Genomic DNA, 19,791 nt, shown 5'->3' on the forward strand with positions numbered 1-19,791 from the left:
CTCACATTCCCATCCCTCCTAGCACTCGTGGTAGACAGAACTAATGTACAGCTCTCATATGATCTGACTGTGAGCTGTAGGCATGGTATAAAGTTTACTTCTTTTTTGTCAGTTGTGGGGCTTGAACTCAGGCCTAAACACTGTCCCTTAGCCTCATTGTGCTCAAGGTTAGTGCTATACCACTTAAGCCACAGAGCTACTTCTGGTTTTCTGAGTGGTTAATTGGAGGTAAGAGTCTCATAGGGACTTTTCTGCCCGAGCTGGCTTCAAACCTCAACCCTCAGATCTCAGCCTCCTGAGATGGCATGAGCCACCGGTGCCCAGCTTAAAGTTTCCTTTTTGTAAAAAAAAGATAGCTGGTGAGGTTTGGATCTATGAGGGAGAACAATGTAAGGCGTGGCATTGATTGAATATACTATGCTTATAAACTCACATGTTGAATTGAAATCCCTTTGTATAGCTACTTAAATATCATTTTTAAAAGTTTAAAAGATAGCTGTCTGACAACTGATACATTAGTTGATACAAATAATTTAAATACTAATAGCCACATGTATTATACTTTTCCCATAGACTATATTAAATTGTGGAAAATTGAAATAAACACGTGGGCAAACAATAAATTCTTTGTGAATTTCAGCCAGCTCATTTTATTTCCTATAGCATGGCAGGTGAAGGGAACCACTCAATTTCTGCTCTTCTTTCAGGATGAGTTAATGTACATGCTGCGCAAACTCCTCTTAAACATTGGAGACTTTCCTGCTCAGACATCTCACATCCTCTTCAACTACTTGGTGAGTCTCAACTGCTAATTGGAAGCAGGAACACAAGGAAAATGTTTTAAGAGATATTTTTCCTCAATAAATTTCCATTAAGTGTGTGAATAAAGGTGAATCCTGCTTAGTTGAATTTGTGCTTTTCGGTATGGGAAGATCTTGCCTGTGCTGTTCTCAGCGTGTGGTGGATGTTCAAATAAATGTCAGTTCCTTTGGTCTCCCCTGAGCATCTGCCATCTTCCTTACGTTGGTTCATGTAGCTTTTAATCATTCTGTTTCCTTTTCTTATTTTGTTGTTTAAAGTCTGTGCCTGCATGTGTGTGCACGCATACACACACACATCATACATACTTATTTCTCTAGATGGAAAGGAATTGTAAATTTATTTTTCCAAGGCAATTATCCATGCTTTAACCTATTCTGACTGAAAAATTAAAAATTAGAGTTACATTTTACAATTGCTAACTGCTGGTTTTGCTTTTGTAAACTTGCTCGCCCTAGCACTAACCCCCCTCCCTTCTGGAAATAAGTAATTGAGTAAAAAGTCTCTCAGAGCCCAGATGCCGGCCCCTGGGACAAGGTTTGTGGTCATAGATAAAGAACAAACAGGTATGTTTTTCTGGTTCCTGTTTGAAAATTCCCTAAGTGGCCAAATGGGACCCAAGATAGGGACCCAAGTAGGGACCCAAGATAAGGACCACCTGGCAAGTCCAGCAAACTAGGCCAAATGTTAATCACAAGCCTGTAATTATGTAAACTCCCTGACCCTTATCTCCCAGAGTGACTACCTCCGTTTGATCATCCGCGCCAATTGTTTTACAAAGAGTGTTATAAACTTCCCCACATAGTAAAAATGATTGCTGGAGTACATAGTGACTTTTAAACGGGCCAATCCCGGGGACACCTGGTGTTATATGCTAATCTTGTGGTTTTTGCCTTTAAGAATGCCTGTAACCGGGGTTCGGGGCTCTCTCCTGTGCCGAGGTAGAGAGACCGTTTGCGCAAACGTCAAATAAACTCCTCTTGCTTATTGCATCTCCCGGCCTGGAGTCTGAGTTTTCTGGGGCGCCCTTCCGTTGACGAAAGTATCCCAGAAGTCTGGGGTCTTTCACTGACAACTTCTTTCTGTGCTCTCCAGGATTTACCAATTTCTCCACATTGTCCTCCTTACATGACAAGTGATAATGAAGTTTGGGGACAGGAATACGATGATGAGGCTTTCAAATTACAATTTTATCCAAATCAACAGATATGATAGACAAACTTGTGTTTCTTGGGGAAATTCCTTTCGTCGTTACTGCTGTCATATGCATATACACAGGCAGCTATAGCAGGATGATAAATTTAACTCCCACTCCAAATCCAACACATAGAAAATGTTCCTAACTCCTTTCACTTGCTTGCGACTAATTCAGTCTTCTTCCTGAATGTCCACTTGCTGGTTGGCAAGATAAAAATACATATAAATAAATGTCCAATCTAGCTTAAGTTCAGCCTGATATAAAAATATAAACCATACTTTTGAACAGGTTTAGTTTCTTTTGGATAGAAGTGCTTCATCTCCAGGAATCCTCCTTTCCTACTGCCTTGATTCTAAGAGCTATGTGGGATTAGGAAGAGAAGAGAAAAAGACTTTTGCTTTATGGTCTATCCCTTGTGATTCCTCTGGCTGCTCTACCGTGAGACTGCTCTTTGGATCACTGGTTTTTGGATGCCAGGGTAGCAGAGGCTGAAGGCCACACCTGAGACCTGTCTGGTCCCAGAAGTATTTATTGAGAGACTCAACTTCCCTTGATATTGACAGCCAGTATGGAAAGTCCCCTAGCTATAGCTTCCTGCTCTGTAACAGCAGCCTTTGTCATTTCATCTGAAAAAAAACTTCTCCTGCCAAGTGCCAAGTGGTTTTGTCTGTCTCAAACAAAATGCAAAGGTAGATTAGCAGTCAAATGCTAGTCTACCTCAGTTTAAGTACGGGCCCTGCCAAATTTACCTTGTATCCAAGTTGGTATGGAAAAGTTCTGAGGTAAACTGTCAGCAAGCCACCCAGAGTCTAGAGGTATGCACTCCTTCCTTGTTTCCAACATCTGCCAATTCTTCCAGGTCACTAGACAGGCAGACCCTTTACCTGGATATTACTCTCCTCCATCCTTTAGTCCTGCAACAAGTAGATGGATATTTTACTTCCCTCTACTTCCTCTGTGACCTCCATATAAGCCTTTTTGTTGTTGTTGTTGTTGTTTTGTTTGTCATGTCTGGATTTAGCTAGGTTATTTCTTTTTTTTTTATTGTGAGAATACTATACAGAGGAGTTACAATTACACGGGCAAGATAATGAGTACATTTCTTATCAAGCATTGTTGCCTCCTCTGTTTCCCCTTCCCATCCCTTCCCATCCTCCCCCTCCATATAAGCCTTAAAGTTGGACATCAGTAGGTAACTGATAGTGAAAATAATTGGACCTTGCTGTAAAATCTTATTTTGTATTGAATATAATCTGTCTTTGTATTCCTTTCCTAATTCTACTGTTTCCCTGATTTGCAAACAGTTCAATGCTTTGAGTAGATGGGGGAAGGGCCTTGTACTCAAATGAGCCAAACCATAAAAGGCAGAGTGACTTTTTTACCTTTGTCTTTTTGCTAATGACTATTGTTAAGTGTAGATCGTGGGGGTATTGGAAACATTGACCCATCACTCTCCGCCCTGTTAGGGACATTTCAAGCACTGCTTATGTGACATCATAGTCTTCAGTGTGGGGGAAGGGGACCTGCATGGTTCTGTAAAGACTTTGGAAGGAGTCTGGCGTCCAGACTGCTTCCACTTGTCCACAATTACCATCATCCTTCTACACAAAGAAAGCACACCCCACCGCGCCAGCTGCCATTAACTGGCTGTGCCAACAGGCATATTTGATGATAGAAGAAGAATCTCAAGTATCTTTGGGGTTTTTTTTGTCTTTTTTTTTTTTTGTCGGTCGTGGGGCCTGAACTCTGGGCCCGGGCACTGTCCCTCAGCTCTTCAGCTCAAGGCTAGCACTCTACCACTTGAGCCACAGCACCACTTCTGGCTTTTTTCTGCTTATGTAGTGCTGAGGAATGGAACCCAGGTCCTCATGCATGTGAGGCAAGCACTCTACCACTGAGCCACCTTCCCAGACCTCAAGTATCTTTGTTTTAAGGAAGACATATGCTTGATTGAGTGAGGCACTGTAAACCCATGAGACTTAGTGTCTTTTCTACCTTTTCCACATTTCTGTTACAGATGAGGTTTGTTCTGATTTTGTGGTGTTCTATGGAATAAGGTAGTCAGGAATTTTCCTTCAAACATTCCCATTACAGTCTTTATGTTATTTTAATGTGCTAAACACATTTCACCTTTTAAGAATAAATTTATGATGAGACATTTTAAATGTAAATTAAAAATGTGTAAATGGACAATTTTCAAAATTATTTTAAAGGACACACAAATGATAATTTCAAGTTTACTCACTTGACTAAGCAAGACATCTTTAGTTTTGTACTATTAAACATATTAGACTCTTTGTTTCAGATTGTGTATAAGCAAACATCATATACAGACTTAATTGGGATGGCCTGATCCAGAATGTCTAAAATGCAAGATAGCAAAAATGATCTTTTATTTTCTTTAAGTATTCATTATTTTAATGATCCATAAAACACAGAAGCCAGTTTGGTCAGTTTTTCAGTTATATTCTTTCCTGATTACTGCCCTTAAGGAATTATAGAACCATTTGAGCATCTAACACGAATACCGTATAAAGGCACAGAGGAAGATTTAATTTTAAAAAAAAAGGAAGCCAAGGAAATGAGAATGTGAGCTCAGAATTGCTGGAACTTCATGAATTCTCTTGTTCCGACTTTCAGGTGGGGTTAATCATGTACTTCGTGCGGACACCCTGTGAATGGGGGATGGATGCCATTTCTGCCACTTTGACTTTCCTATGGGAAGTGGTTGGCTACGTGGAAGGCCTGTTCTTCAAGGACCTCAAGCAGACAATGAAGAAGGAGCAATGTGAAGTGAAGCTCCTTGTGACTGCTTCCATGCCAGGTACTTCTAGATGACATAACTGCTAAAACTAACATAAACTGCTTGGGAAAATAGCACAAGGCTCTTTCATTCATGAGAAAACTGTGAGTTCTAACTCATAGAATTACTTGAGGCCATCCAAATTTTTTTTGTTTCACACAAGCAAAGAAATACAATAGACCCTTTAAAAAGCCAGGAAGTTCCAGATGAAAGGAGACACATCAGAACTGAGTTGGTGTGAATCAGCCCTTGAAGGGCGTCCAAGGTTAAAGATTTATTTAAGTCTGTCATAGGAGCCAGCTGAGCTGAAAGCCTTTTGGAGTGAATTTTTGGCAGCACAACGAGAATGACATTGTTTGTATGGCATAGGTCCCAGTCCTTTATTAACTCACTGAGAGGCAGCTTTATGAGAAATTGGAAAAGAGAAAAGCAGGAAGAAGAAGAATTACAAAAGGACATGATATGTAATATAAATTCTAGATTCTGTTGCTTTTCATTTTACCTGCTTTTTCTTAAGATGGTTTTACCAAGCCTTCATCCATGCTCAGTAACCTAGAAAATATGAAATATACATGTACTAAAATAAAGAGAAAGACAAAATTATACACAGATTCTGACAGCAAAGAAGCCTTGGTTAAAGTCAGCACTGACATTCATCAGCTGAGTTTTAGCTGTGAAAAAGAACATCATTTTTCAAAGCTTTCCTTCCTCATGTATGAAATAAGAATACAATTCCTCTTTCACAGTTATAAGGAACAAATTAGCTTCAGTGTATAAAATGCTTCCTGCCATACATCCTAACTCTTATAGGCATTCAATACACATTTATATGTCCTATGCAGTATCAGCAAAGATACTCAGATTGTCACTCAAAGACTTAAAAAAAAAACTCATGAAAAATATGTTTGCTTAGCACTCTGGAGGCTGAGCAGGAGAATGGAGAGTTGGGTGTCACAGACCCTGTCTCCAGGACTGTGGGAGCACTGGACATGCAGCTGAAGCACAGCTCGTGCCTAGCAAGACTAAGGCCCTGGTTGCAATCCCTAGCCACAAGAAAATCATTATTTAATTAATTAATTTTCAAAATCAAAGCATATCATAGTGTTCACATGCATTTGTGAACACTAATAAGTGAAATAAAAAACTAAATCTGCCTAGCCAGCCAGGTAGAATATAAAAAAAAAACACATATATTTTTGAGTACATTTCATGTATTTGTTTTGTTTTGGCTAATATTTCAGTTCATGTTTTTTCAATCATCATTGTATGGACACCACCTTTAACATGGATAACTTGTAGCAATGCTTGAAGTTGGAATGTTCACTCTTCTACCAACAAATGCTTATCTTTGAACAGGTTATTTAATCCACTCATTTTATAAGATAATAATATAATAGATAATAAGATAATAATACCACTCATCCTCATGGGTTTACTGTAAAATTTAAATATAATCATGTATGTCAAAGGCAGGTGAAAGTATTTGGAAACTCCATAAATGGTAGCTATCACTATTTAATGAGTGAATATATATGAAATATATATTTAACTGTGAATAAGAGTACAATCTATAAAATACATATCTCAAATTATGCACTTAAAAACAGGAACAGTTAAAAAATCACTTTACTGATTGAATTTTAACATTGTATGCTTTAAATATAAACTTTCTCATAGTCAGCTCTGTTCATTGTGATTTTTACTTTCTGTAGGTACCAAAACATTGGTAGTTCATGGACAAAACGAGTGTGACATCCCAACCCAATTACCGGTCCACGAAGATACTCAATTTGAAGCTCTGTTGAAGGTGGGAATGGTCTCATTTTTTTTTTTACCCACTGACTTTTTTGGGACATTCAGTAATCATTCATTTTAGAATGCCATGACATTTTTCTGTCTTCAAGTGAATTTATTACTGTTGGAGAACCTGCTCCACTATTATGTACTCGCATAATGTCCCTTGCCTTTTCCTGATGTTTTAGTTCTGTACTAAAGCAGACAATTCAGGCATGTTCCTTTTCACAGTAGCAGCCTGGCTCTGATGCTGTTCTTAGCTCCCCTCACTGGGCCGTGAACTCCAGGTTCAGCGCTTGGAATTTCTTTTTTTTTTTTTTAATTGTGAAAATACCGTACAGAGGGGTTACAATTACATGGGCAAGATAATGAGTACATTTCTTATCAAGTATTGTTGCCTCCTCCTTTGTTTCCCCTTCCCATCCCTTCTCATCCCCTTCACCTTCTCCACCCTCCCCCCAAAGTTGCAAAGTTCGTTTTTTGACATAACGATTTGTACACCTCATTGTTGCAATGGGTCCACCTGTATCAGAGCTTGGAATTTCTTGTGGTTCTGGAGGTGCTCTGGGTTTGCACACTGAGGGACACCCTAGGTGCCCAGGACTTCTGATAGCACCCAGTAGAATTCATCTAGTTTTCAGGGTACACTAAAGCTACAGCTCTACCATGTTCAATGGAGCATTGCTTACCATAGCCAAAATATGGAATCAAGCCAGGTGGATGAATGGATCAAGAAAATGTTGTAAATATTATGAAATATAATGGAATTCTATGCTTGCACCAGAAAAAAAAACTGGCATTTGTAAGGAAATGGAAAGACTTGGAAAATCTTACACTAAGCAAAGTAAGCCAGACATAGGATGCATGGTTTCCTTAATTTGTAATAAACAGAATGTGCCTATAAATCTACAAGTAAACCCAACGGATAGTAAAAGACAAATAATCACACCTGGACATGATTAATCAAACAGCAATCTAAACATTCACACAGTAAACAAAGGATATTCTTTTTTTTTTTTTGGTCAGGTGTGGGGCTTGAACTCTGGGCCTGGGTGCTGTCCCTCAGCTCTTCAGCTCAAGGCTAGCAGGTCTACCACTTGAGCCACAGTGCCACTTCTGGTTTCTGAGTGGTTTATTGGAGATAAGGGCCTCACAGACTTTCCTCCCCAAGCTGGCTTTGAACTGTGATCCTCAGATCTCAGCCTCCCTCTGGAGTAGCTAGGATTACAAGAGTAAACCACCAGTGTCTGGCACAAAGGATATTCTTAGGAGAGGATCACAAGAGCTCAATAGCTATGTACATAGGATCATATAAAATGATGCTTATCAAAATGAACTCCAAGAAATGGAAGTAAGAGGTTTTTTATTATACTGCTTGTGATTCTTTTTTCCTCTTCATCTTCTTTCTGTTTTTCTTTGGTTTTATTCCCCTCTGTCACCGTTTTTGATTTCTGTATGTACCCTTTGTCTTGTATGTAAGTTTATCTGATTTGGGAAGGGGAAGCATAGAAACAGTGGCGAAAAGGGTGAACCAATTCAACAGTGAAGCCCACTAGACTCTATGTTGGAAATGAACTCTACAGCTTGTGGGGGAGGGCAGAGGGGAGGGGAAAACCTGGGAAAGAATGAGGGAGGGGTGACACGGTTCAAAAGAAAATGTACTCAATACCTATAACCCCTCTGAACATCACCTTTAAAATAAAATGTTTAGCCAAGCATCCATGGCTCATGCCTGTAATCCTAGCTACTCAGGAGGCTGAGATCTGAGGATCACAGTTCAAAGCCAGTGCAGGGAGGAAAGTCCGTAAGACTTTGATCTCCAATAAACCACTAGAAAACCAGAAGTGGTGCTGTGGCTCAAGCAGTAAAACACTTGCCTTGAGCTGAACAGCTGAGGGACAGTGCCCAAGCCCAGAGTTCAAGCCCCATGACTGACAATAAATAAATAAATAAAATGTTTAAAAATAGCTAATGAGCATAAAGAATTCATTTGGTTTTGACTTGTCACTGAGGCAGCAAATATATACTTCAGACAAAAAGGATTTTTCTGCTAATTCTGGCAATGATCCCTTCCAAAGAAATATAGTTGATAGCTAGACACATCGAGCAATGTCTGCAGAGTTTTCAGAGTAAACCAATAAATAAACTAGTTCGACATTTTCCATGTGCTGTAGTGCAAGCTTTTAGTTATCTCAAACACAGTTCTGGGCCCCAATGTAAACAGAAGCCCTCCTAATGATTCACTTTTGTCAAATTGTACACTTTATTTCAATAGACAGGGCCATTATTCTTCCTTCCAGGTTTCCCAGGCACCTTCAGAGAATTTCTAACACCTAGTGAGCAAACATCACTGCTCTGTGTGTATACTCAGACTGGAGGGCCGGGTCATATGACTCAGACAGTGTGTTCAAACACTGGATCCACCATAGCTACTCCAACCCAAATCAACTAATAGTACCTCTTGAGCCCCAATCTCTTTTTCAACCTTTGAGGCAACCTTTGGCGCTTGTATCCAATATATAGTAAGTGCTCAGTGCACTATAGTTTGGATTATCCTTAATGTTAGTACCAGGCATTCCTTACTCCTGGCATTTAGACCAATGTGGGCCACTATACATCTGTCACTCAGTCACTGAATGCAGAACTCTACATCTTTGGGCACTGAGAGAATGGATCATTTCTATTACATCATTATCCTTTATTATGCCATGTTGTATGAATATGTATGTAAATAATATATCTGATATATATATATATATCAAATCTTATAAGAGGTCAAGCTTGCTTTTTCCTATACTTGTGTCTTTCAACTTATTACCTAATAGGTTCTGATCAACTTTTGTTAAAATTTGTGACTATTCCAGGAGTGTTTAGAGTTTTTCAATATCCCGGAATCCCAGTCCACACATTATTTTCTCATGGATAAACGCTGGAACCTCATCCACTACAATAAGGTGAGGCTGAAGCAGAGCTGTTCATGTGGATTGTGGGAGAGGCTCACCACACCTCTCCTAAGCACAGCTTGCAGTCATGGAAACATCGCTGTTTAGAGGTTACAAGCAAAGCCACTTGGGTCTGTGTGACTTTGATATACCCTTTGATGTCTGTCTATAAAGTGGGGATTTTGATTACAATATCTGTGCTTGGGTAGTTATAGTCATTGTAGGTGATAAGACACTGAGTCTGTCATCAAGATCATATCTAGGTGAAAAATTAAAGTGCCACATTTGAGGTCTATCTGTCTGTTTGGAATTTGAAAGCTGGCACTTTATTCTGTTATGTGAAATATAACCATGGTAACATGAGCCATTGAGAGAAAGGTTATCTCAGATAACCCCTGGCATTGTCTTATAGTGACCTTCTTCTTCCAGAACATTCTTTAGTATGTTGCCTTTGACTCTGTTGCTCCCAGCTGTGTTCCCTGTGCCAGGCAAGAATAGCCAGCCTGGATACATTGATGCTTTCCTGGGGGGGAAGAGGGAGGTTTCCTTCTCTAGGTTTTTGTATAATTGAGGAGGATAAAAAAAAATCAAAATCATCAGAAAAATAAATGAATTTTTTTTGCTTATCTGACTTTTCGATGAAAAGTATAATATGACTAAACATTTGAGCACTTGTGTGTGTGTGTGTGTGTCTTTGTCTAATTTGTTACAAAGCCTTACAGACAGGTGCACACAGTAAATCCTCTTTTGCAACCCAGAACTCATTGCTGATATGAGATCTTGGTACATGTAAGAAGGAATGTGATTCCTGTAATAGTTGGTAGTGTGAGGGTCTGTTGCTCTGATAATAAATACGATGTGAAAGCAAAAAATACTCAACATTTCCCCCTACCTCTTTGTGTAATCCACCTCAGACCTACGTTCGAGATATTTACCCTTTCCGGAGGTCAGTGTCTCCGCAGCTGAACCTTGTACACATGCATCCGGAGAGGGGGCAGGAGCTCATTCAAAAACAGGTATTTGGCCGCTCCACTTTATTCTATGTCATGTTGTTGGCATAGATAATCTGTTAATGTATTGCCAGTTATGAGTCCTGTGATTCTATTACGATCTTCATGCAAAGACTGAATGAGAGCCTTTGTCAATACATTGTTCCTCAAAACAGTAGATGTTTTATAAACTGGATCAGGTATAATATTATATTATTCCACGGATAATATTATGATTAATGATTGGATATATGAAATAGCAATATCTTCTAGTTTGTTCCCCTAGTGTTTGTTGAGTTCTTGTTTTATTTTGTTTTCTGGCCTTTTTAAATTTTTGAGACAAGGTCTCACTCTGTAGCCCAAATTGGCCTGGCACACCTCCTGACTCAACCTCCCAAGTGAGGAGATTGTAAGGAAAAGCCATAACTTTTTTCTTTCTTTCTTTCTTTCTTCCTTTCCTTTTCTTTTTTTTTTTTGTCAGTTGTGGGGCTTGAACTCTGGACTTGGGCACTGTCCCTCAGCTCTTCAGCTTAAGGCAAGCGCTCTGCCACTTGAGCCACAGTGCCACTTCCGGTTTTCTGGTGGCTTATTGGCGATCAAAGTCTCATGGACTTTCCTGCCTGGGCTGGCTTTGAACTGTGATCCTCAGATCTCAGCCTCCTGAGTAGCTAGGATTACAGGTGTGAGAAACCAGCACCCGGCAAGGCAAGCCATTAGTTTTTAAGTATGTGTCTTTATTTCATTTTTTTTCCTTGGGGGTAATGGGGTATGAATTAACTCAGTTTGCATGCTCAGCTGGCACTCTACCACTTGAGCCATGTCTCCAGCCCAGCTTTTGGCTGGCTAGTTTAAAGATGAATGGTGGTGGACTTTTCTATCTAGGCTGGTTTTAGACTACCCTCCTCCAGGTCTCACTCTCCTGAGTAGCCAGGATTAAAGGTATAATTACAGCATCCAGTGGATTTCACATAGTTTGTAATACAGGATTAGAAGTCTTGGGATACTCATCCCCCAAAGATTACCCAAGCTGATTAAAAAAAAAAAAGTAAAACAGGTCAATGTAGTGTGCCTGGAAAAACCACTATACCAAAAGATTTGGAATCTACCCTGGCTCTGCTACAGACCAGATTTATACTCTAATAACTCATTTTTTAAACAGGAGGAGAAACAGCTGGACATTTCTACTTAAATTTAAAACTTAAGAATAGAGTAATACTTACTGATCTGACCTCAACTAAAACCTGGAGCCTAAGAAAAGTTACTGTCCTCAGGCTGGGAAGTTGGCTCAGTGGTAGAGCGCTTGCCTTGCATGCATGAGGCCCTGGGTTCGATTCCCCAGCACCACATAAGCAAAAAGAAAAAAGCTGGAAGTGGCGCTGTGGCTCAAGTGGTAGAGCGCTAGCCTTGAGCTGAAGAGCTGAGGGACAGCGCCCAGGCCCAGAGTTCAGGCCCCACGACTGGACCCATAAAACAAAAAGAAAAGTTACTGTTCTGCATGCATGTAATTCTAAAATGTTGCAATTTCGTCTGTGTACTTATTACCTTTATTCTGCAGTTCAAAAATCATTTTAATATGTTTTAATGACACATAATCTACATGTAAGCTAAAACTAACATTATGATTTTTCTAGCTCTTTCTGAAGTTTACAATTTAGACAAGCTAGAGACCAGTTGGATCAGTTAGATCTCTCTCTGTGTCTCTCTTCTGTCTCTCTCTCTCTCTCTTTCTCCAATACTCCTATGTTTTCTGTTATCTCTCCATCCTAACCCTTATTTGCTGGTGTGGCACTGGGAGAGCTCCTTCCTACTTTCTGTTCATTTATGAAGTCGGCATGGGGGATGTCTTTAACCTCATGGTTGAACAATTTTAAATACCTCTGCTTGGGCAAAGCAGACATCTAGAATGTAGACATCCTATGATTTCAGAGATACATCTGATTTTATTTATTCTGAACATATTTTACTGAATGAGACAGCTGCTGAGTATGTAGTGGTGGACAGAAGAGCTACCTGGCTCTTGCCTACAACTGTTGCATTGGGGCTGGCTGACTAAATTCAGTGGCAGAGCCTAGATGTAGTCTAGGTGGCCAATTGCAGAACCTGCCCTCTTAATTGCCAACAATGCTGGGAGGGAGGAACTTGACTCTGATGTGAGGTGGCCTGGGTTCAAATTTTAGTCTTGTCATTTCTTCGCTTTGTGGTCTCAAGCAACATTTCCAGCCTCTCTGTAATGCCAATAACTTCATTTAAAATCAGGCTATCACAATTCTACCTTTCCAAGGTACATCTCCTTCTGCTGGAGTTATTAGTACGAATCCTCCTACCAAACTTATTCTGCTCTTCAGGAGTAGAGATGGTGAGCTCACAGGCCCACAGCCATTTTTCTACACGTTACATGTAAAAGCTTTGGTCACAGAGGGAAAAATTATTCTCTCCAGTTAATGTCTTACTCTGGGACTTAGATTAAGCAGTATAACCAGATGTCACACTGAGATTTGAGAGAAAACAACCTTGTCAGTTTTTTCTTTTTCCTTTTCTTTCTTTCTTTTTTTTGTTTTGTTGCCCATCCTAGAGCTTGAACTCAGGGCCTGGGCACTGTCCCTGAGCTCTTTTGCTCAAGGCTCCTACTCTACTACTTGAGCCAGCCCCACTTCCGACTTTTTAGATAAGTTTCCTGCCCTAGTTGGCTTTGAACTGCAATCCTCAGAGCCCAGTCTCCTGAGTAGCTAAGATTACAGGTGCGAACCTCAGCCTCCAGACTAACATTTTCAGGATCTATCTTTATTCTGTCCCTTCTGGTTGAAAAAAAAAAATCCCTGGAGTCACTACTGAAGCTTAATCCTTAGATAAAGTCTGTTCAGTCTACCTCTTACCCTAGGATCAATTCTTCTTGGCATTCTAGGCAACAGCCTCCACAGAGACCAGCCCCCTGTTCACATCAGGTATGACCTGAACACTCACAGAGATCAAGTTTTGCCATTATTGGATAGTCCAAATGAAGCCATTATTGGATAGTTCAATAATGGCTGTCTGGATGCTGGAGATGACCCAGTATCTGATCAGGTCAAAAGGTAGAAGCCCCAGAACAAGAGGGACCAATGATCCCTCTATCCAAAAATAGTCTGAGGGTGAAGGCCTCCCTAGAAAGTCACACATGTGAATCTGCATTTGAAGAAGCCGAGCACTATAATCCTAAATATTAAAAGGCTGAGTTCTGAGGATTGTGGTTTGAAACTAGACCAGGTTGGGGAAAGTCTATGAGACTCTTACCTTCAATTACCAGCAAAAAGCCAGAAGTAGAGCTGTGGTAGAGCACCAGGACCTGCGTGCACACACATACAAACACCTGAAGAATCTAGAGTCTAATGGAAGCAGCAACAGATACTGCAGATACTGGCTTAGGAAGAATGGATCTTGAACATGTTCTATAACAAAATTTCTAAAGAAGAATTTTGAAATACTTTATTTTACTTTTCTACACATATCAAGTGTACTAATGTAGCATCAGACTATGGAAATTATCTTCAAGGAATAAATGGCAGTGGTATAAAATTGGACCATTTAAGTGATTTTGTAAAAATAGCTACCATTAAGTGACTAAATTGAGTTTCAAAGAAAGAAGATTTTGAATGTGTTGCAAGATTTGAAGAACTGGGCAAAACTAAGAGATCTTAAATATGAACAATGTCTAAAACAGTCCCACCAAAATTAGCCCAGCCTCTGATTCTGATTGTAAAATAGTTAAAAGCAGAGTCAGTAATGGTACTTCACCTGTGTTAGCATTTATCATGTTGAAGAACCTATTTCAAAGAGTGCTGTGAAATAGGCGACTAGTTCCATGTACACCCCACAATGGACTCCAAAGGTTCCCAAGTTCCCCAGGGAGTAGATTAGATGGAGACTTACGGTTCTAACCCAGAGGGTTTCTCAGCAGGTGACTTAGGAATGTTCTAGTCATATTTACTACCCAATTGTTTAACAAAGAGAAATGGAATGTAGAGAAGGGACCAAGAGTGTCATGACCATGACATCTCATCTAAACTCAAGGCCAAAGGTCATTCAAGAGAGCCCATTTGCTTTGCCCCAAGATAGGTGTTGTTAGTTTCCATTTCAGTCTTTTCCTTAAGGAAGGATTAACCCAAAAACTGTCAGGGAAACAGCATAAGGCACCCATGGAACTGGAAGAAGTAATTGAAACAGACTGGCTGGCTCCCTGCTGGAAAATGACTTCCATGTTAGCACATCCAAACAAATGGGCCTTGTCCATATTGAGCTGTGTCCACAATGCCTGCCTTGTACTCCTCCAGCTCGTGAGCTCCATAAGAAACTCTTCCTTCTGTAAGACAGACAGAAGCAGGAACTGAGAGTTAATTAACTATTGTTTGCTCCTATATTTCAAAGAGAAAAGTACTTCTCTCTCGTCCCACTGTTCTTCCTTTCATTTTATCAGCCTCACTTGACATTAAATATTTTGGTTGAATTGTTTCACTCCACAGTTTTGAGGTTCCTAATTCTGCTTGTATGTGTGTGAGCACACGCACCAATCTTAGCACTGCAACTCAAGACCTTGGCGCTGACCCTGGGCTTCTTTTACTCATGGTTAGTGTTCTACCACTTGAGCCACAGCACCACTCCTAGTTTTTTCTGGGTAGTTTACTGGAGATGAGTCTCATAGATTTTCCTGCCCTGGATGGTTTTGAAATGCTGTCTTCTGATCTCAGCCCCTGAGTAGCTAGGATTATAGGCATGAGCCACCAGTGCCTAGCCATTCTGCTTTTTCCTATGCTCCTGCTTTTGTTTCCTGCTAGGTGTTCACTCGGAAGCTGGAGGAAGTTGGGCGAGTGCTGTTTCTCATCTCCCTAACCCAGAAGATCCCCACAGCCCACAAGCAGTCCCACGTCTCCATGCTTCAGGAAGACCTCCTCCGGCTCCCCTCATTCCCTCGAAGTGCTATCGATGCTGAGTTTTCCCTCTTCAGTGATCCTCAAGGTACAAGCAGGGGGAAAACAGCCTGTCCTCTATGGACTTTTGTGTTCCTCTCAAGCCCTTGTTTTGTTCTGTCACAGAGAGCATTTTCTGAGCAGATAGTTCTAGAGCTTGAAAATATGTATTAGAATCACCTAGAGACCTCGTCAGAACTCAGGATTGCCAGGCCCTACCCATTACTTTCCAGTTCCAGAATGGGGCTCAAACTTGTGTTTCTAACAAGTTTTCCCAGCGATGCTGCTGCTGCTGCTGCTGCTGCTGCCATTCTAGTCACCAGCCTTCGAGACCATTGCAATTACTGTAAGCAAGGGAAGGAAGCAGGGTAATGGTCTTAGAGAAGGAGAGTCCATGGCTGGAGAGAGACATGTGTATGACAATATATACATGAGATTCAAAATGAGGCAAAACTAATCGAGGATGATAGAAATCAGAGGCTGCTCCTTGGTTGGGAAGAAATGAATCTTCTAGAAATGGCATGATGGAACTTTTAGAGGTAATAAAGATTACCTCTATGTATCTCATGTTATATACAGGAGTATTTCTTAATCAAAACTCATTAAACTCTGCATTTAAAATCTACACGCTGTACTGCAAACTACATTTGAAATGATAAAGACAGAAAGAAACAGAGAGGTCGCTTTGGAACTTAGCATCATTCATTTGGGATGCTTCACTTAAGTTACCATCACTATTCCTCAGTGTCCTTACACAGAAGGCACAGAGCAGTAGTGGAACAACTCTGGGTCTGAGCAGTGATTAGAAAATCTAGCACTACTGGGCACTGGTGGCTTGAACCAGTAGGATTCTAGCTACTCAGGAAGTGGAGATCTGAAGGTCTTAGGTCAAAGCCAGCTTGAGAAGACCAGTGTATGATACTCTTTACCTACAATTAACCAGCAAAAAGGTGCAAGTAGAGGTGCCAGCCTGGAGAGTGGCACTTGTGTGCGCACACCCACATTCTCCCACACCCCTCCACCTTTGCACCTCCCACTGCCCTCCAATCTCAGCCCTACCATTTTCTAGCTGGGATAAGATTTCTCTCAAAGTTACAGCTTAGTTAGCAGCAAAGTGCTGCAGATGCTTGCCCTGTCTTGTCCACAGAGCTAAATCAAGAGAGGTGCTAATGAAAACCTTTTGGGAACTTGTAAGTGTTCCACCAATTCCAGCAACATTGTGCTGCAAAGCAAGTGATCTCATCCCAGAGCTGGAACAAATGGAAGACAGCAGCCTCTCCTGTTTGATCGGTCTGCTGGTGCTGACAGGATTGGTGTGGGGTTAATTCTGTCCCTGCTATTTCATGTTCTCACAGCTGGAAAGGAACTGTTCGGTCTTGACACTCTTCAGAAAAGCTTGTGGATCCAGCTCCTGGAGGAGATGTTTCTGGGCATGCCAAGCGAATTTCCCTGGGGAGATGAAATCATGCTTTTCCTCAACGTCTTTAATGGTGCTCTGATCCTCCACCCAGAAGACAGCGCCCTGCTTAGGCAGTACGCTGCCACCGTCATCAACACAGCCGTGCACTTCAATCACCTCTTCTCTCTCAGTGGCTACCAGTGGATTCTCCCCACTATGCTGCAGGTGCCTAACCAGAAAAGCAACCCCACTCCTGCTTGCAGTTGTCAAGTTCCATACTGAAACTTTTGTTTGATGAAGTTGTCTTCTTGGGTGACTACAGAAGGCACCAAATGAAATCACCCATGAATGTTCAAGACTTCATAATATCCTTTCCTATGATTAAGATCCTACGAGGGTGGTGTAGGCTTTCCCCTTTCTTCCGGGGCAGTGTTTCTCAGAGTGTGGTCACTACATTGTTCTTGGGCCCCATCTCAGACCTACTGAATCAGAAACTCTGGGGCCAAGGCCCAGGAATGTATGTTTTTAACAAGACTTTTGGGTAGCTCGGTAGTGGGGAGGGGCAGTGAGACCACCCAGTCTGCAGTGAAAATGTAAAAGATTTTATTGAGTGAAAAATGATGATGCACCAGGACCGCACCTGGAGTCAGGATCCCAGGAAACGTCCCCAAGTGCCAGCCCACAATGGCTTTTAAGCATTTGGGGCTAGGGTGGGGAAAGGGGGAGGTTGGGTGTTGGTTTTAGCTGATGATTGTTACAAGAATCTTGTACCTTAAGTTTAAATTTCCAGCCAAGGTTTTGCTGGCGGGAAGCAGGGGAATAGAACAAAGGGTGGTAATGGTTCAGCTGGGTTAGGGCTCACATTGTTCAGAAAACAGCAGAAGTGGAGATACAGAGTTACAGGGTTACAGAGTTACAATTAGAGTTACTAGCTAAAATACCTAGTTACCAGGGAAGTCTTATCCATAGCACACTTACATTTATATCTTAAAATCATTCATTATCCATTTTATATAATCCAAGTCACATATTATATTCCATTTTTACTTCCTCCACCATATCAGCTCTGATGCCGTAGAAAGTTTGAGGGTCACATCCCTTGCACCAAATATAGGGAGAGTGTTCACCTGATACTTTTTCTATGAGATTCTTTGCCTTCCATCTAAACAGATTCTAAGTGCCATGAAATTTGAGTTGATGGTATTGGAGGAGGTGGATGCAGTTAGAACAATTTCTGATTATTCATAAGTAAGGTATATCTGACTACACATAAGAGTAAAAATCATGAGTCATCTTAGTTCTTTGAGAAAAGTTATGAAAAGCTGGTGTTAGTGGCTCTGGCCTATAATCCTATCTACTCAGGAGGCTGAGATTTGAGGATCGAAGTTCAAAGTAAACCCAGGAAGGAAAGTCTGTGAGACTCTTATCTCCAACCAAATCACAGAAAAAGCCTGAAGTGGCTCTGTAGCTCAAGTGGTAGAGTGCTAGCCTAAAGCAAAAGGAGCTCAGAGACAGTGCCCAGGCTCAAAGTTCAAGTCTCAGGACTGGCAAAAAATAAAATAAAATAATTTAAGTTATAAAAATAACATATGCCAGTGTGAAGTATAATTTGTTCAGACTACAGGAGAGCCAAGAAATTTACTTCTATCACAAGCTCTCTGCCTTATTTTTAAATAACAAAAATAATTCTTTATGATTGATTACCAAAAACAATTATGCCTACTGTAAATTTTAAAAAGTTGAAACAGAAAATAGAAACCACCTACCATCCTTCTTTCCAACTAATCATTGTTAACATTTCTTGAAAATGTACACACACACATGCATATGCACACACACACATTTTTTCAGACAAATGTTGCAGCATATCATCAAGTTTGTAACCCATTTTTTATGTAGAGAAGATAGTGTGCACACTATGAATACATTTAGCTTTATAGCATCTTTTTTAAACAACTACACACTATCCCATTAGTGGTATGACCATAATTCATGTAACCATCATTTATGAATAATTTAAGTGGTTCCAAATTTTCCATTATTATAAATTATCTTGTAGGACACATTTTTGTAGTTTGATTTCTTGGGAAAAATATTCTGGGGAAAGTTATATTAAAATTTTAGTATTTTTACATATATTATCAAATTTCTCTCAAGACAAGTAATGCCATTTTACCCACTTTTGCACAATCTTGTGAAATCAGCTGTTTTTCTTTTCTGTCTGCCATAGCTGTGGGAGCCCAACTCTGAAACATTATGAACGCACTTTTTGAACATGTGGCATTTCTCTGTAGGTGTACTCTGACTATGAAAGCAATCCCCAGTTGCGTCAAGCCATTGAATTTGCCTGTCACCAGTTCTATATTCTGCACCGGAAGCCCTTCGTGCTCCAGCTGTTTGCTAGTGTGGCCCCGCTCCTGGAGTTTCCTGTAAGTAAGCTCTGTGGGAATAAACAAAGACCAACCAAGTGAAAGATGTGAAGGCTATTTATTCAGAGCTGGCAGTATAGTAGGAGAAGCAGCCAGCATCACTTGTGTTTGGGCAGAAAGGTAGAACCAAGCAGAGAAGTGGGAAAATCCTAAGTGGAAAGGAAGGAGGCTTCAGTCTTGACTGATCACAGAGATAGTCAGCTTGGGGAAACTATGGTAAGCTAAATAGCAGCAAGACATCTTAGATGATTGGCTAGGAGTGCATATTTGACTTTCTCTGATTAGAGGAAGAGACAGAAATTAAAGAAGCTGTCAGTTACTAATGGAGTTCTATCTCTTTTAAGCAGTGGTCACAGTGGTTATTGCTAGTTTCCACTACAGCTAATGATCTGATAATAAGCCTATCTTAAATCATGCTCTTTTGGGAGGTTGATTTGTTTTTTTTTTTTACAGAGTTCAGGTTGGTATTTTAGAGCAG

The 19,791-nt window shown here is 40.6% G+C and overlaps 1 protein-coding gene across 4 annotated transcripts in view; it reads left to right on the forward strand.

Moving 5' to 3' along the window:
• The window catches only part of Unc80 (unc-80 homolog (C. elegans)), a 183,303-nt gene that overhangs the window by 117,906 nt on the left and 45,606 nt on the right, over window positions 1-19,791 (forward strand). For all 4 annotated transcript variants that reach the window (XM_013010848.1, XM_013010840.1, XM_013010826.1 and 1 more), the window contains 8 exons: window positions 708-794; window positions 4,658-4,841; window positions 6,533-6,627; window positions 9,479-9,568; window positions 10,471-10,572; window positions 15,354-15,534; window positions 16,841-17,109; window positions 19,179-19,313. In XM_013010848.1, coding sequence (XP_012866302.1) covers window positions 708-794; window positions 4,658-4,841; window positions 6,533-6,627; window positions 9,479-9,568; window positions 10,471-10,572; window positions 15,354-15,534; window positions 16,841-17,109; window positions 19,179-19,313 — 1,143 coding nt within the window. The remainder of the gene's footprint in view (window positions 1-707; window positions 795-4,657; window positions 4,842-6,532; window positions 6,628-9,478; window positions 9,569-10,470; window positions 10,573-15,353; window positions 15,535-16,840; window positions 17,110-19,178; window positions 19,314-19,791) is intronic.

The sequence above is a fragment of the Dipodomys ordii genome, unplaced genomic scaffold (assembly GCF_000151885.1).
Source record: "Dipodomys ordii isolate 6190 unplaced genomic scaffold, Dord_2.0 Scaffold1, whole genome shotgun sequence".
Taxonomy (NCBI): domain Eukaryota; kingdom Metazoa; phylum Chordata; class Mammalia; order Rodentia; family Heteromyidae; genus Dipodomys; species Dipodomys ordii.